Genomic DNA, 15,152 nt, shown 5'->3' on the forward strand with positions numbered 1-15,152 from the left:
CAACACCCCGTCAATGCCACAGTAACTTGAAAAGGGGTCCAAAAGCCCGCGGGCCCATCGGGCCGAGAGCCACCTTCCGGTGCCCGGACACCCTCGTTCCTCTCTTGCCTTTCTGCCCTTCCCTCCATCTTCGCCGCTCCCCTCGCCTGCCTCTCTCGACCTGCCTTGTCTCTCCCCCCCCCCCCCTCCCGTTTCCCGGCTCCTCCTTGGCTTGGACCCTGGCGGCGGTTCCTCCCTGGCCGGTGTGTACCACGGTCCCGGGTGCCGAAGGCCTGATGGTGCCGGGTGCCGTCGCGCGGGGCGGCCAGGCTCGCCTGGCTCCCATGGCAGGGTCATCTTTCCTGCTGGTCCTGGCGCTGCTCGTGTCGGTACTCTTGATCACCCTCTCCCAGGGGCAGGACATCTTCCTCCATGTGGCTCCGTATCCCCTCACGCTGGCCGACAGCCCGGTGGCCTTCTCTACCGACCCCCGAGGCCACTCGACCGCCATCATCCGCTCGAGCCCCACCCTCATTCAATGTTTCCTGCAGTACACCTCCTTCGAGCACCAGGCCGAAGTCCGCTGGGGCACCTTCTTCGGGAGGGTGGGGCCCGGGTTTTCCAATCCGGACCCGGCGAATGTGAGCCCCTTCCCGCCGCTGTTCCTGCCCCTGGCGGCCCGTATGGCTCCCCTGATAGTGGACCACACCCGGTCCATGGTGCGGTTCTTCACCTCGCCGTCGAAGTACCCCCTTCCGGCTTCGGAAACGGAAATTCTGGCCGGCGTGGCCACCTCCCAGGATGAGGCGTTGCTCCTGGGGCTGACCGGGGACCCTGCCCTGTCGCGCTCGACATACCTGGCCCGGCTCACCGGCACCGGGCTTGTCAAAATCAATGGCCTCGACATCCAGTTTGAGGGTCCGGTGCTGGCGATGCCAGGGACCGGGGCCTCCTTCTTCATGGGGTCCGGGCGGCGGGTCACCTTTGCGGCCACGGTGGCGTCGGTGAATGTTTATCAAACCTGGCTCGACCTGCCGGCCAACATCCTGGCCATGACCGTCACGCGGACCCTGTCGACGGACAGCACCTGCGCCCAGGCGTCCGATGTGGTGGCCCTTCTGGACACCGGATCGATCTATGTGGTGCCCTGTTTCGGGATCGGGCAAGTGGGCGACCCGGTGGACACCCACTTGCCGGCCGGGCTCAACCGGTCCGGGGCCCGGTTCCTGGCTGCTCCGGCCAATGCCATTTTGAACGAGGTGGCGCCCTTCTATGTGGTGCTGCCGAATGTGTCCAATCCGCTGGACCGGCTCTGGCAGGGGTCCCTCCATCAGGGCATCTTCTCCTGGCGCCGGGTGGTCCTGCCGTCGGCGGTGGTCGGCCTGGAGGACTTGCAGCTGATTCGCCTGCGCACGGACGCCATCACCCCCGGCTCCTGGACCCTGGTGTCTGGAAAGAGGGCCCTTTTTGACTCGGCGGCCTTCCGGTGCGAGGAGGACCGCACCATCCTGTGCGATGGCCCGGGCTCGCCGTCCCTCTCGTCGGCCGGGTGGACATGTGGCATTGGTCATGTCCAGTCGCCCTTCGTCACGCCGGGGCATCTGTGCGCCGGGTGCCAAGATGGCTGGTACCTGGACCGGCCGGCCGGTGCGTGTGCCACCGGTCACTCTCCATCTGCTGCTTGGGTGCCTCTGGCGGCCGTCTCGGCCCGCTGACATGGTATTTTTCTGCGTGTTTCCCCCCCAATGACAGGCGAGGCGCCCTTCACGCAGCCGGGCCACAAGTGTCTCCCCTGCCCGCAGGAGCATTGTAACATTTGCGAGGGCCAGCACTGCCTCCTCTGTTCGGGCAGCTACCTGCTGCAACCGGGCAATGGCGAGACTTTGTGTGTGTCTTCCTGCTCGGAGGGGTTCCTTCCGGTGGGTGGGACTTGCCAGCCGGGCGGCCAGGCGTTGCCGGTTTTCCAGCTGTCCCCTCCCGCCCCGTATCAGATTCCTGGACTGGATCCCGGTGATCGGATTACCGCCATGGGCCACACATGGCTGGCGGTAGACCCGGACACCGGGCAGATGGTCGTCCCGGCGGCCGCGGCCCCCGGCCCCGGCCCGCGGGTGCTCATCTTTACCGAGCAGGACAAGAGCTACATCATGTCGGCCGGTGACATTGACCGGCCGGTTGAGTCGGCCCTGCGGGAGATTCCCCTGTCGGGAGTATCGCCGTCCGGTTACACCATCGACTTTGCCGAACTTGGGCCCTTCCTCTATGCGGGGCGGGTCCGGTATTTGCTGGCTTTCTGCCGGTCAGATGGGCAGGGGCCAATGCTGACCTTGCAATGCTCGGGCCCGGCGCCATGCATGCCGACCGAGCAATTTGTCCAATTGCACCCTTCCCCCAGTTGCCATGCGATCCACCGCCTGTCGCCGGAGAGTATCCTGTTTCGGAGCTACCTCACCCAGCTGAACATCCTTTGGTTTGATCCTCTTTCCCAGGGGTTGAAGGAGTCCCTGCTCGTGGGCGGCGCTGTGGTGAGCCTGTCGGTTGGTCCGGCGGCCGGTGGCCGGGCCCACACTTCCCCCGGTGACTGGATTGTGTGGAGTGATTCGACTCCCGGGGTGACGGCCCTCCCGGTGGCGATGGTGGGCTCGGACCCGCGCGCCATGCCGCTGTCGGGGCTCTTTGTGTCTGGGCTGTCGGCCGCCGAGGGGTCCTTCGTGCCGGTGCTCCTGCCTCGGGGTGCGGCGGCTCCGGCGGAGCTGGTCTTCGTCCGGGGCTCCGGCACCGAGTGGCTGGCTGTCCGGACCCCGCGGGACATGCTGCCGGGTGGCCGGTCCAATGGGCTACTCTCCAGAGAGCAAGTCCTTGGAACGTTCCCCCGGGCCTTGGCCTCGCCGGGCCACCGGGCACCGGATGTCCTCTTCCAGGGGGTGGAGCTGCCGGCCGTGAACCCGGCCTTCCCGAGTGCGCTGCTCGTGCAGGCGCGTACCTTTGTGGGCATCTCGCTGATGTACTGCCCCGGCGGGGCCACCGGGCCGTGTACCCTGCAGCCGGCCATGTTCGTGTCGATCCCACTGGCCAACCAGCTTCCGGACGATGAGCCGCTGTGGTTGCCGGCCATGGTGTCCCTGCCGGGTGACTTGGGCGACCCGGTGCAAGCTGCCGCCCTGTCGGCAGGCGCACAGAATTTGGTGACCTTCTCGCGCTACGGCGGGCCGATGGTCCTGCCATTGAAGATGACCTGTCCGCCCGGGCACCATGGGGTCCAGTGTGCTCCGTGTGATGCGCGATGTGCCGAGTGTGATGGGCCCGGTGGGGAGTCCTGCACCGCCTGCCCGAGTGGCAGTTGGCTTCTTGATGGGGCATGTGTCGGGGTCTGCCCGGACGGCATGTGGCCAAAGGCGGACACTCATACGTGCGAGCCCTGTCCGGCTGGCTGTGGCATGTGCACCTCCGGGGACACATGTACCAGCTGTCTTGGCCAGCGGTTCCTGGCTGGGGATGGATCATGCGGCCAGTGTGACGGGGCATGTGCCGAGTGTGTGGATGCCATGAGCTGTACGGTGTGCCGGCCGGGGTTGGTCTTCATGGGGGCCGATGCCGCGGTGCCGTCGCTGTGCACCTCCTCCTGCCCGCCGGGCATGTATGTCGGGCCCGAGCGATGTGCCGAGTGTGACCCGAGCTGTGACCTGTGCACCGGAGGGGCCATGGAGTGCGAGGCATGTGCCGAGGGCTTCCGGTGGCTGGCCCGGCCGCCCCCGGGCGGCACCGGGGCCTGTGTCCCCTGCGACGTGGGGTGTGCCCTGTGCACGGAGGATGCCTGCTTTGCCTGTGAACCGCTGCGGTTCCTGCAGGCGGATGGCCGGTGCGTGGCCGACTGCCCGGCCGGGTTCTGGCCCAATGGCGAGTCCTGCCAGCCGTGCGATGTGTCCTGTGCGACGTGTGTCGGCGGCCAGGCGGACCAGTGTGATGGCTGCGCCGCCGGGTTCGACCTCCTCGAGACTGGCCCCGGGGTGGGGGCCTGTGCTTCCGGCTGCCCGGAGGGCCAGTACCACGCTGGTGGCGGGGCTTGCCTGCCGTGCGATGCGGCATGCGCCGCATGCAATGGCCCGACCAACCGCGACTGCTGGCGATGCCAGGGCGGCGTGCTGCAGGACGGCGAGTGTGTGCAGGACTGCGCCACCGGGCACACTGCCGCCGCCGGCCGGTGCCTGCCCTGCCACCCGTCGTGTGGCGAGTGCACCGGCGTCCGGAGCACCGAGTGCGGCACCTGCACCGGGGACTTGCTGGCCCTGCCGGCCGGCCAGTCGCCGATGCGTTGTATGCCGGCCTGCCCGGCGGGGTACAGCACCACGGCCGCCGGGTGTGCCTCGTGCAGTGCCCACTGCGTCAGCTGCCCGGGGGCCACTGCGAGCTGCGCGCTCTGCGAGCGGGGCTGGCTGCTGGACAGTCCGGGATGTGTGGCCTCCTGCCCGAGCGGCACCACGGAGCTGGGGAACTTGTGCTCCACCTGCCATGCCGTGTGTGCCACTTGCTATGGCCCGGGGCCGGACCACTGCCTGACTTGCGATCCGCTGGCCCCCTTCCTGGTGGGCAGCCAGTGCCATGGGGCCTGCCCGGCGGGCACCTTCCAACATGGGGAAGCCTGTCTGCCGTGCCACTCCACTTGTGGCCAGTGCACCGGAGCCGGGGTCGACCAGTGCGTCGGCTGCTCCGGGGCCCGGGCGCTTTACCAGGGATCCTGCCTGACCGCCTGCCCGGGGGGCTTCTTTGCCGAGGACAATGTCTGTGTCGAGTGCGAGGCTTCCTGCGGCACTTGCATCGAGGCCGGGACTTGTGCCACTTGCCGGGGGCAGGACATGCTCATGCCGGGGGGGACTTGCGTGTCGGTGTGTCCGGCAGGCTGGCATGGGTGCGCGGCTTTCGGCGAGTGTCGGGCCTGTCCGAGCCGCTGCACGGGATGCGCCTCGGCCGGGGCGGCCTGCGCCGGGGTGTGCACGGCCTGCGAGGCGGGCTTCGTCCTCTCCTCGGGCGCATGTGTGCGGGAGTGCCCGGCCGGGGAGTTCGCCCCGCCGGGGGCGAGCGCCTGCCAGCCCTGTGACAGTGCCTGCGCGAGCTGCCTCAATTTGGGGGATTTCTGCACGCGCTGTCCCGAGGGGCTTGTCCTGCGGCCGGTCGAGGGGGCCTGTGTGACGACGTGCTCCGGGGCCGAGGCCCCGGTGGGCGGCGTGTGCCTGAGCTGCCTTGCCGGATGCGAGCGGTGCACGCCGGCCGGCGACCAGCCCGGATGCACGGTCACCGATGGCGGCATCCTCGATTGCCCGGACATCGGCACTTGCGATCGTTGCGCCTCCGGCCGATATCTCCTGGGCCGGACGGCCTGCGTGGAGACCTGCCCGAATGGGTACCATGTGGATGAGGAGGGCCCGTCGGCCGGCTGCATGCCCTGCCACGCGAGCTGCGCGGCTTCCTGCCTCGGCCCCGGGGTCGAGGGGTGCGTGGACTCGGTCAGGCCGAAGGCCTCGCAGGTGGGCCTGGCCGTCGGCCTGGCCGTGGGCCTGCTGCTCCTGCTGCTCCTGTTGATCTTGCTGGTGGTTTGCCTTGTCCAGCGGCGGGAGAGGACCCCGGCCCCGGGCAAGGCCACCGACGATGAAGATGCCACCATGATGAACACCATCGTGGAGCTGGCCCTGCCCGGGGCCATCCTGGTCGATGTGGAGATGGACTTCCGGCCGGTCGATGAAGGGCACCTTGGCATGGGGGCCCAGGCGTCGGTGTTTGCCGCGCAGGCGGTCGGGGCCGGGACCCTCGCTCGGCTGGGCTGCCCGGAGGTGGTTGCCATCAAGCGCATGGCGGTCGAATCCATGGAGCCAGTTCGCCATTCCCTCTTCCAGAATGAGGTCGCTCTGATGTGGCTGCTGCGTGACTGCCCGGGCGTCGTGCGGCTTTTCGGGTACAGCGAGGCCCCGGCGGCCGTGGTCATGGAGCGCTTCGACTCGGACCTTTCGCTGCTGCTCTGCTCGGAGATCCAGCTGTCGGCGCTGGCGGTGGCCGACATCTGCCACCAATGGGCCGCCGGGCTGGAGGCCATGCACGCGCACGGGGTGGCCCACTGCGACTTGAAGCCGGCCAATGTGTTTGTCAGTGCGACGCCGGCCGGGGGCTGGCGCGTGGCCCTCGGCGACTTGGGCACATCCCGGAACTTGCATGCCAACCGGCTGTCGGCCCTGCTGAACACCATGCCCGAGCTGAATGCCATGACTGTGCGGTATGCCGCGCCGGAAGTGCTGCAGGCCTTCCAAGGCAGGGTCCCCTTGGATTTGGGGCTCTTTTTCCCGGCCGATGTCTTTAGCGCGGGGATCATGCTGCATGGGTGCCTGACGCGCGCGAGCCCCTGGCAGGGGCTGGCTTTGGAGGATATCATGGCCGCCGTGCAGGCCGGCGACCGGCCAAGCGTGGACGGCCTCCCCGTGGCAGCCGCGGACCTGGTTCAGGCTGCCTGGCAGGGGGACCCCCATCGGCGCCCGGTGGCTGCCCTCTTCCGCCAGCGCTGTGCCGGCCTGCTTGTTGCAGCCGGTGGCCTGGCGTGAGCCAGGGCGATCCTGCTCGTGCACCGGAATATAGTTGCGCGGCTCTTCGGGTTTGTTTTTTTTTTTTGTTCGAACAGGCGCGGGGGGCGAGGGCGGGGGGGCGGCGGTCTGCTCCGGGGGTGGCGGTCACGCGCAAGCAGGGTCTCGCGCATGTTCGTGATGGCAGGCGCAGCAAGCGGGGGTGCAGGCGGGGGACTTGTTGTGAAGGGGTTTTGTTCGGGCCTCGCCCTGCCCTTTTCAATGGGCTAAGGGGCTCCTGTCGGGCAGGCAGGAAGGGACACTCTGGCCGGGGACGGGAGGGTGACATTGTCCGGTTGGCCGTCCTCTGACGGCGGCGGGGGGGGGATGCTGATGCTGCTTCGCATGGTGCACATGCTCATTGGGCCTTCTTTTTTTTTCACTCTCGAGACCCTCCTGAGGCGGCCCGAGGTTCCCGGGGTATGGCCTTCTCGGTGCCAGAAGCCAGGGGGGGGGGGGGGAGGTTGCTGCCACTGGGGCATGGGGAGTGCCGCCCGCTTCCTGGTGTGGCTTCCGCTGTACAGGCATGGCAGAGGCCCGGTCGAGCTGTCCCCTGGCAACTCGGCCCGGTCGTATGCAGGCGCCGATGTCGACGATGAGGCGTGCCTCTCACGCGTGCATGAGGGAATGCCTTTTTTTGCCCCCGGGCTCGGAGCTTCGGCTGCCTATGCCAGGCATCGGGAGTCCCCGCCCGTCAGGGCCAGAGGCAGTAGCGACGGCACGCCTGGTAGCGGGAGAGCCATCGCACGCAGGGGCTCTTGGATGGCGCTCGATGGGGAGGAGGGACCGCTCTTCGGGGCCAGCTGCCTCGCCAGGGGCCAAGTATTGAGCATCGAGATTCGGGCCTTGGGGGGTTTTTTTTACCCCGTGCCGCAAAGGTCCAGGGCCGGTGCAGATGGCTCTCCTGCCGGACGGCCGGCCCCCTGACGCCAGGTGGCTAGGCAGGGGTGCGCGCTCAGCCGATCTTTGAGAGCGAATGCCGCGCCCCCGGACTCGGCGAGCAGCCCGGCCGACTTTGTGCTTCACGAAGCCCACTGCTCGGGTACCACACCAGGGGCGGCGTTCTCGCATTGTCTCCGCCCGGCCATGCTGGCCCCGGCGGATGGGGCGGACGTGCCCATGGCGAGCGTGCTCCTTAGGGCCGGCTTCGGTCACACTGCCAGCCTCGGTGTGACCAGTGGCCTCTTTACGGGAGGACGGCGGGGACCCCCGGGTGTAGTGCACTCGGCTGGGGGCTCGTGTTGGGGGACATCGGTGAGCATACCAAGCGGTCGCCCGAGTCGAGGGGGCTGGATGACGCCCGCAAAGAGAGCTCGCCAAGGCAATGGGCCTCGCTTTTCCGCCTCTCCGGCGTTGTGGCACGCCGGCTCGTGGCTCGGCATGTGCCTTGGAGGGGAGGACTGCCGGTGACATTCGCGGGAGGATGCTCGCGGCGGCGGCTTCGGTCTGGAGCACAGGTCGGGGGTCTTTGGCGAGGGGCTCAACCGGCTCTCGGATGGGTGCCGCAGCCCGGGTCTCCGCTGTGAGCGCGGCCAGCGGCCTGGCCCCGGGCACGGACCCGGCCGCGGGCAGGATATGGGGCCGGCCCATGCGACCTGCCTGAGGTTCCGTCCGAGGCTGGGGCACTTGTGCTTGATGTGGCGTCGGCTGGCAGCCGTATTGTCGAGATTCCGATGGGTCGTCATTCGCAAGCATGCCCAACGGCCGAACGTGTGTGGCCGGCAGTTTTTCCGGTATCGCGCCCGGAACAGACCGGTGAGGCATGTGGAGCCGAGGCATTGGATGGCATGGAGGGGATTCGGTGTTCATGGATGACCGGGGATGCGAACAGGCGCGACGGGACTCGCAGGAGGGTGTCCTTTTGTGGGGGGCCCGGTGTGGCGGGTGTCCTGTCGGATCCGGCGCACATGGGTGGGTCCCGCCTGGAGGCTTCTCCTGCGGCCGAGCTTGGCCGAGGGAGGAGTTGTACCGGTAGCAGAAACCCCCGGCCGGGGGCGGGGACCAATGCCAGCGTGGTCGGCGCCGGGGACTGGGGCAGCCTTGAGCCCGGTGCGCGGCCCCGCCGGGAAGGACGTCGAATCTGCCACTCGGGCGCCGGAGCCCCGGAGGTAGGCTCATACACAGGGCAGGCCTCCTGCGCAGGGAGTCGAGCTGGGGGAGGATCCCCAGGCGGCGGCGGTACCACCGGGCCCCGAGGGCGACCTATCCAGCGGCGACCCGGTGACCGTGGGCTCGGCTGCCGTGGGTGTCGGGTCCCGGCGGCTGCCGATGCGTGCAGCAGGCGCCTCCACCGGTAATGGGGCTGTGATACAAATGGGGGATCGCATCGATCGCGTGCCATTGACCGCCGCCCCATGGAGCAGCCTCCGGGGGCTACGCTCCAGGACACAAGAGTGCGTCCGGGCCCCTGGCCCGATGACGCGCATGCCCGTCGCAATTTTTGCCACGGCCGCAGATGAATGGGGTATGTGTTCTGGACCTCCCCCGTCCCCCTCCAGTCGCCCTGGGCCCGAGGATGGGGGAGGGCATCGCTGTTTGCCGACACTCCGAGGCGCGCTCCGACCCGGAAGGGGATCTTTCCCCGGGCGAGAGTCACTTGCGTGCTTTGGCACCACGAGGCCAGGAACGGCATGCTGCCTCAGGTCATTGGCGCCCGTTGCTCATGCTTCACGCAGGTCTTGCAGGCCCTCGTTTTCGTCGCATCTGGTGCCCTTTGCCTCGGGCACCTGCGCCACTGCTCCTCCGGAGAGCTGAGTATGTGTTTGCCCGGGGCGAGCCGAAGAGGATGAGATGCCATGGAGACCGCGGCGATCGGTCTCGGCGTCCGGGATCTGATGTCGGGAGCCGAGGGCTTGGGGACTGTCGGGCGGGGGGGGGGGGGGGGCTCTATGTAGCCGAGTCGTCCTGCCCTGGGGCGCGACTGGTCCCAGGCAGGGGAAAGGGGCTCCGCCATACGGCGATCCATCGCCCAGGGAGGGGGGGGGGGATGCCAGGCAAGTATGAATGCATCGGGGTGGCAGTGCCATGGTGGCCGGGCTTTTTTGCAGGGCGTCGGGCGGGTAAGGGTGTTCGTCGAGCGGCAACGCGCCCGTGTCGCGGATGGCACGCAGCAACAGCAGCAGCCGTACATGGTAAAGCCAAAAGGCAACGGCGGGAGGAAAGGGAAAGGAGTGGATGCGTGGCGAGTGTCGGCCGAGCGCGGGGCGGCAGCAGACTGCTCAATAACAACAGAGAAGAGCGAGCCCGGGAGCGCTCGGTGACCGGGGAAGAAGACACATCGGCCGGTCGGCACATTGCCTGGGGGGGTCTCGTGCCGGGGAGGTGTCCAAAGGTGACGCATGGTCGAGGCATGTCCCTGGAGGGCACTGCCCCCTCCAGGATGCGGAGGGGTGTCCTCCTTTGTAGGGCATTCGCTGGGAACAACTGCAGCGTGGTGGACTGCTTGCGAGGCCTTTCTGGGACGGGGGCGTTTTCGCGCCGGCTACCGAGTGGCTGTCGGCGGGGTGCTCGGCGGGTTTGCGCCCCTCCCTGCCGCCTCGGGATTTCGCCTTCCGCTCGGGCAGACTCCCGGGCAAGCCGACAGGCAAGACCATCGGCACCCATTCGAGCGGTATCTCGGGCGGCTCGGTGCGGCAGGTGCCCGGCGCCCGGACGGGGCAGGGCAAGACACCGGCTCCGAAGAGAGACAGATGCCTGGCCGATCCCGCCCTGACAAGCACACGGATCCCGGGCAGCCTCGGACGCAGGTGGCAAAAGGTCCGAGCTTCGGTGGCTCGCTGATCGTCCCAGCACGGTGGACGAAATGGGGGACCCTCTGAAGCAGAGGAGGGATGTCGGTAAGGTGTGGGGGGCGCGCGCTCGATGACGCTCTCGCGTGGGCCCCGGCTCCGGGGCCACGTCCAGTGGGCAGGAAGACTACCAGCGGTACGGCTTCCAGAAGGGAATCCGCGTGCATGCTCCTTGGGCCCCTGAGGGCGAGATGTGGCATTCGGGCATTCTCCCCACCAGCGGCAGCATCACTCAAGGGCGAGAGAGACAGGGAGAGAGAGAGAGAGGCTGGGCTGCCGAGCAAGTCCACACCTGAAGGTTGTATTATCGTGGAGACAGAGTCCCACGGGCTGGCGCACAGGCCGTTTCGGTCATTTCGCAAGGACACGCAGGGGCGCGCACGCGCGCGTGGGCCCGCCGAATGCATGAAAAGGACAGCCCGGTGCCGAGGTGCTGCCTTCTCCGGGCCGGGACGGACCCCACATCATGGGCCGCATGCGGCCGCACGGAGGGCCGTCAGGGTCATCTGCTGAGCGCCGGGGCCCGGGCTGCTGCTGGCTGGCGGCCACCTTGCGCGGCACTTGCCAGGCCTTTGTGGAGGGGGATCGGCGAGGGAGCACAAGCGAAGAGCGGGGATGGGGGGACTATGGTGCTGGAGTGTCTTTTTTTTTGTTTGCCGGCTGTTGAGGACCTCCAGCCCGCGCTGGGACAGACACCCGGGGCTTGGGGCGGCCATATGCCGCGGAAAGAGCCGGGGGAGGGGGCCTCCACGGACAGGGTAGCGGGGGCGTGCGATCAATCGGACGCGCTTTCGCGGGAGCGATCAGGGGGCCGCCAGAGCATCCAGCGCGCCGGCCAGTTCGGCCTGCGCTGCGGCGTCCGCGGAGAAGAAGCCCATCATGGAGTTCAGAGCCTGTGCAAGCTGGCCGTTGAGAGCCGGGGGGTTGCTTCCGGCTGAAGGGCAACGATCGGGATGGAGCCCCGGGGCGGGGTGGAGGCCATGGGGGCAGGTGTCAGCAAGACACCTCGCACGGGCAGGGGCAGCCCAGTGAATGGTGCAGGGCGAGGAGGCAGACGCACCATTGTAGGCCAGGCACGCCATGCCGCGCAAGACATATCCCAGGGCCTCGGCGGTGATGGTGGGTCCAGTGGCCAAGGCCACCAGGTGCTGGGCCAGCAGCCCATTCAGTCGCCGGGAGTTGGCTGCTGCTGCAGGCGAGAGCGGAGTCGGGGTGAGCGAAGGCACCAGGGGCAGGGCGGCCGCGCAGGACCGAGCAGGAGGCAAGTCGCACCGTTGTCAGCGAGCAGCATCAGTCCGAAGGCCCGGCGCGAGTGGAAGTGCGGGCTGTGGTGGGCCTGCTGCAGGCTGAGAGCCTGGAGGAGGGCCATATTGCTGCGAGGGCAATTCCGCGTGGCTTGGGGGATGCATTTCCGCAGGGGGGGGGGGGGGGGGGGATTAGCGACGGTGCCCGGGGGCGGGGTGGGGGCGCGGGGAAAAGGAACACATGCAAGGCCGCCCGGGCCAAACGGTGGAGAGGAGGAGCAACGCACCGGCGCCGCAGAGATTGGCCAAGCCTGTGATGGCGCGCTGCTGGACTTGGACGTCATCCGGTGCACGGGCGATTGCCAGGGAAAGCTGCCGCAAGAGCATGGCATTGAGGGACCGTCGGTTGGCGAGGTCTAGCACGGTGGGTGTGCGTCCGTAAGCGTGTGTCTGTGTGTGAGGGGGAGAGAGAGAGAGAGAGGGGGGGGGGGGTGACAGCGCGCGGTCGGGCGAGCGGCGACCCGGGGATCCGGAGGGGGGCGAAGTTGGGCGGAGAGGGCATGGCACGCACAGCTGAGGGTCAAATGCGCGAAGACGGTTGTCCGAAGCCGGTGCAAGTGCTCTCCGGCGGGGGGCCGGTGTGCGAGTCGCAAGAGCAGCTGCACGATCATGCGGTTCATACGCGCGCTGTTGCCTCGCGCTAGAGCGGGCCGCGGGTGGAGGCGGGGTGGGCAACGGGGGAGTGGTCAGACTTCAACAGACCGAGGGTCCAAGGGGGGGGGGAGTGTCCGGCGGTCACACCATTCCAAGCCAACTGGCCAAGGCCGAACAGGATGAGGCTGGGCACTTGCTCACTGTCGGCGTGGTGCCGGGCCGCGGCCAGCATTTGCCGCAGGAGGATCCAATTGACCCGGGGGCTATTTTGACGCGCTGCGCGCAGGCCACGCGCATGCACACAAGCACCCGCCGAATGGCGGAGAGGACAATGGGGATGTGTGAGTAAGGCCAAGCGATGGCGGCGGGAAGGCAGGGCAGAACGAACAGCTTCGCGCCAGGCCGACAGCACATCGAAGGACCTGGACCTCGATGGAGGGCACCCCGGCCATGCGTCGGCCGAGGTCCAGGGAGGACTGAAGCAACATGCCGCGCACCTGGCGGCTGTTGGGCAGTGCTGAGCTCGTGTGTGTGTGTGTGTTTGTGTATGTATGTGTGTGCGTGTGTGTGTGTGTGTGCTCGCGAGTGAGAGAGCGGAAGAGGGAGAGAGTATGAGTGGAGGGTGGAGGAGGGTGAGCGGCGCGCTAGGCAACTGATGCGGAGGGGATCGAGAGGGGCGAAGGGGCAAAGCATGCGGCGCCGTGTGGACGGGCGCATGTGCGGCACGCCAGCAGGCGCGCACAGGCGTGAGCGTGGGCGCGGCGATGTGCCCATGCAAAAGGATGCACAGATGCACGGCTGCATGGACGTCGGGACGCAGGGGAGGGCAGAGGGCATCGACCGATCGGGCCCATGGATGCATGGGCACGCAGGCACGCACCGGAGCCGGACAAGTTGCCAAGAACGAATGCCACGGATTCCTGCAGCTCCAAGTCGCCCGGGGCGAGACCCTTGACTCGAAGGATTGCACGAAGCAGCGCCCCATTGAGGTTTGGAGGGCGCTGGTCGGCTGGCAGAGCGGGCGAGCGGGAGAGGGAGGAGCGGAAGCCGCATGAGCGAGGAAGGGGCGCCTGGCAGGGTGGAGGAAGAAAAGGAAAGCAAGCCCGGGCCCAGGGCCGCGGGGGAAACACGCACCGGCGAGGGACACCAGGTGGCGCAGGGCGCGGCCGGTGTGGCGCGCGACCTCGACCATGTCGAGGCCCGGGCCCCGCTGCGGGCTGGCGTCGAGCACCGCAGAGAGGATGACAAGCAGGTCCCACACGAAGTCCATGGGATCTTGGTTGCGGGGCGGGCCTGCTCTCGGGCTGTGAGTATAGTCCAGGCGGGGGGGGGGGGGGGGGGGGGGGGGCCTGGCCAGCAATTTCCTCACCCAAGCCGAGCCCGCCTGTATGTTCCATTGGCCAGGGTGGAGTGGGGGGGGGGGGGGGGGGGGGGGGGTCTTGTGCGCGGAGGGGAGCGAGTGGGGCCTTGTGCGCGCGGCGGAAACGCACCGCCCGATGCCACGGCCGACAGGCCGAGAGCAAGCCATGCACAGTCACCGGGCTGGAGATCGCCCCATCGGACGACGGCCTCGGCACATTCAAGCATGCCCTGCCAGAAGCCAAGGCAGAAGAGCTCTGTGGATCCGGGACCGAGGGGGCGGGGGGGATTCCACAAAAGTGAGGGGCATGCCCGGGAGCGGGGCCGTGTAGATGTCTGGAGTCGGCGCACCATCCTGGGCAAGATGCGCCAGGGCAAAGGCCACCGGGCTGCTGAGATGCTTGGCGGACTGCGATCGCTGGGCCAGCGTTTGCATGCTTCTCAGGATGCCCATATTGAAGGGCAGCGGATTGGAGCGCACTGGCAAGGTGGGCCCGGGGGTCAGCATCATGGATTGCGCCCTGGTGGGAAGGGGAGAGAGGGGGGGGGGGGGGCAGCGCTCGCCCGGTTGGGAGGATGAGCCTGTTTGCGCCGATCACTGACATGCTAGGCTGCGTGCGTGGGGCACCGAGGGCGGATGTGCACATTCGTGCGGGCGCATGCTCGCGCATGCGCATACATATGCATGCATGCATTTTCGCGAACACGCCGACCCGGATCAGGAGCGCACCGTTGAGGGAAAGCCCAGCCAGTGCCCGCATCGCGGGGGCCGCGACGTCGGCGTCATCCGACAGGACGAGGCCTCGGGCATGTTCGAGCACCGCCCTGTTGACCTCTTGGTCGGCCTCCTGGGCTGTGTGGAGCACGAGTCGCGTCCTTGGTCAGTATCAGTGTCTGTCGGCCGGCCGAGAGCCGAGGGGCGGCAAGGCCAGTGTCGGTGGCTGTGCCAGGGGATGGGCGAAGGGGAAGGGCCACCCCCTCGACATACATCGGTGCCCCAGGGCGGCCAGCGCGCGGGACAGGTTCCTCTCGGCCGCCGGCTTGCCGGCCAGACGCGCAAGATGAGGGAGCAGTTCCTGGTCAGGGGGTATGAGGCCGGCTTCCGCCGCGTCGGCCAGGCTCCGGGCTGCTGCTGCAATGTCACCGCCAAGGTCTTGCAAGGAATTGGGAGGGCCCATGGCGAGATCGAGAGAGGGGAGAGATGATGACGATGGATGAAGCGAGGGGATCGAGAGGGGAAGGCGCGGGGAGGGATCCTCCCGAAGCACATGGAGCAAGTCCCCTTGAGGGTGTCTCATGGCGGGGAGGGGAGGCGTGGCTGGCAGATCCGCGGACCGCGGCTGGCGGCCGGGGAGAAGCCGCGGGCTTGGGCCGAGATCGTGCTCGGTGGTGGCGCCCGAAGAGCACCCCCGGCTCGGAACCTCCGCCATGGATGGGCCTACTCGGAGCCGCACACGGTGAGCAAGTCATCGAGCACAACATGCTTGGCTTGACGAGGGAAGGACAGCGCTCCCGGGGGGGGGGGG

The 15,152-nt window shown here is 68.3% G+C and overlaps 3 protein-coding genes across 3 annotated transcripts; 2 read left to right on the top strand and 1 right to left on the bottom strand.

Annotated features, from left to right (window-relative positions):
* Positions 1 to 169: 169 nt before the first annotated feature.
* H696_02539 (serine/threonine protein kinase) lies at positions 170 to 6,563 on the top strand (the record flags this gene model as incomplete). The annotated part of the gene is made up of 2 exons (XM_009496444.1): positions 170 to 1,626; positions 1,732 to 6,563. The coding sequence occupies exons 1-2, from the start codon at positions 276 to 278 to the stop codon at positions 6,561 to 6,563; spliced, it is 6,183 nt and encodes a 2,060-aa protein (XP_009494719.1). The 5' UTR covers positions 170 to 275.
* A 2,022-nt stretch (positions 6,564 to 8,585) lies between these two features.
* On the top strand, positions 8,586 to 9,335 carry H696_02540 (hypothetical protein; the record flags this gene model as incomplete). The annotated part of the gene is made up of 3 exons (XM_009496445.1): positions 8,586 to 8,630; positions 8,724 to 8,974; positions 9,266 to 9,335. 3 exons carry the CDS (start codon positions 8,586 to 8,588, stop codon positions 9,333 to 9,335), a joined length of 366 nt encoding a protein of 121 aa, XP_009494720.1.
* A 1,837-nt stretch (positions 9,336 to 11,172) lies between these two features.
* On the bottom strand, positions 11,173 to 14,804 carry H696_02541 (hypothetical protein; the record flags this gene model as incomplete). Its single annotated transcript, XM_009496446.1, has 13 exons — positions 11,173 to 11,303; positions 11,430 to 11,558; positions 11,642 to 11,764; positions 11,901 to 12,029; positions 12,185 to 12,313; positions 12,415 to 12,543; positions 12,656 to 12,784; positions 13,148 to 13,276; positions 13,402 to 13,560; positions 13,758 to 13,883; positions 13,978 to 14,106; positions 14,357 to 14,479; positions 14,615 to 14,804. 13 exons carry the CDS (start codon positions 14,802 to 14,804, stop codon positions 11,173 to 11,175), a joined length of 1,755 nt encoding a protein of 584 aa, XP_009494721.1.
* Positions 14,805 to 15,152: the final 348 nt, after the last annotated feature.

Source organism: Fonticula alba (genome assembly GCF_000388065.1).
Source record: "Fonticula alba strain ATCC 38817 unplaced genomic scaffold supercont2.3, whole genome shotgun sequence".
In the NCBI taxonomy this organism is placed as follows: Eukaryota; order Rotosphaerida; family Fonticulaceae; genus Fonticula; species Fonticula alba.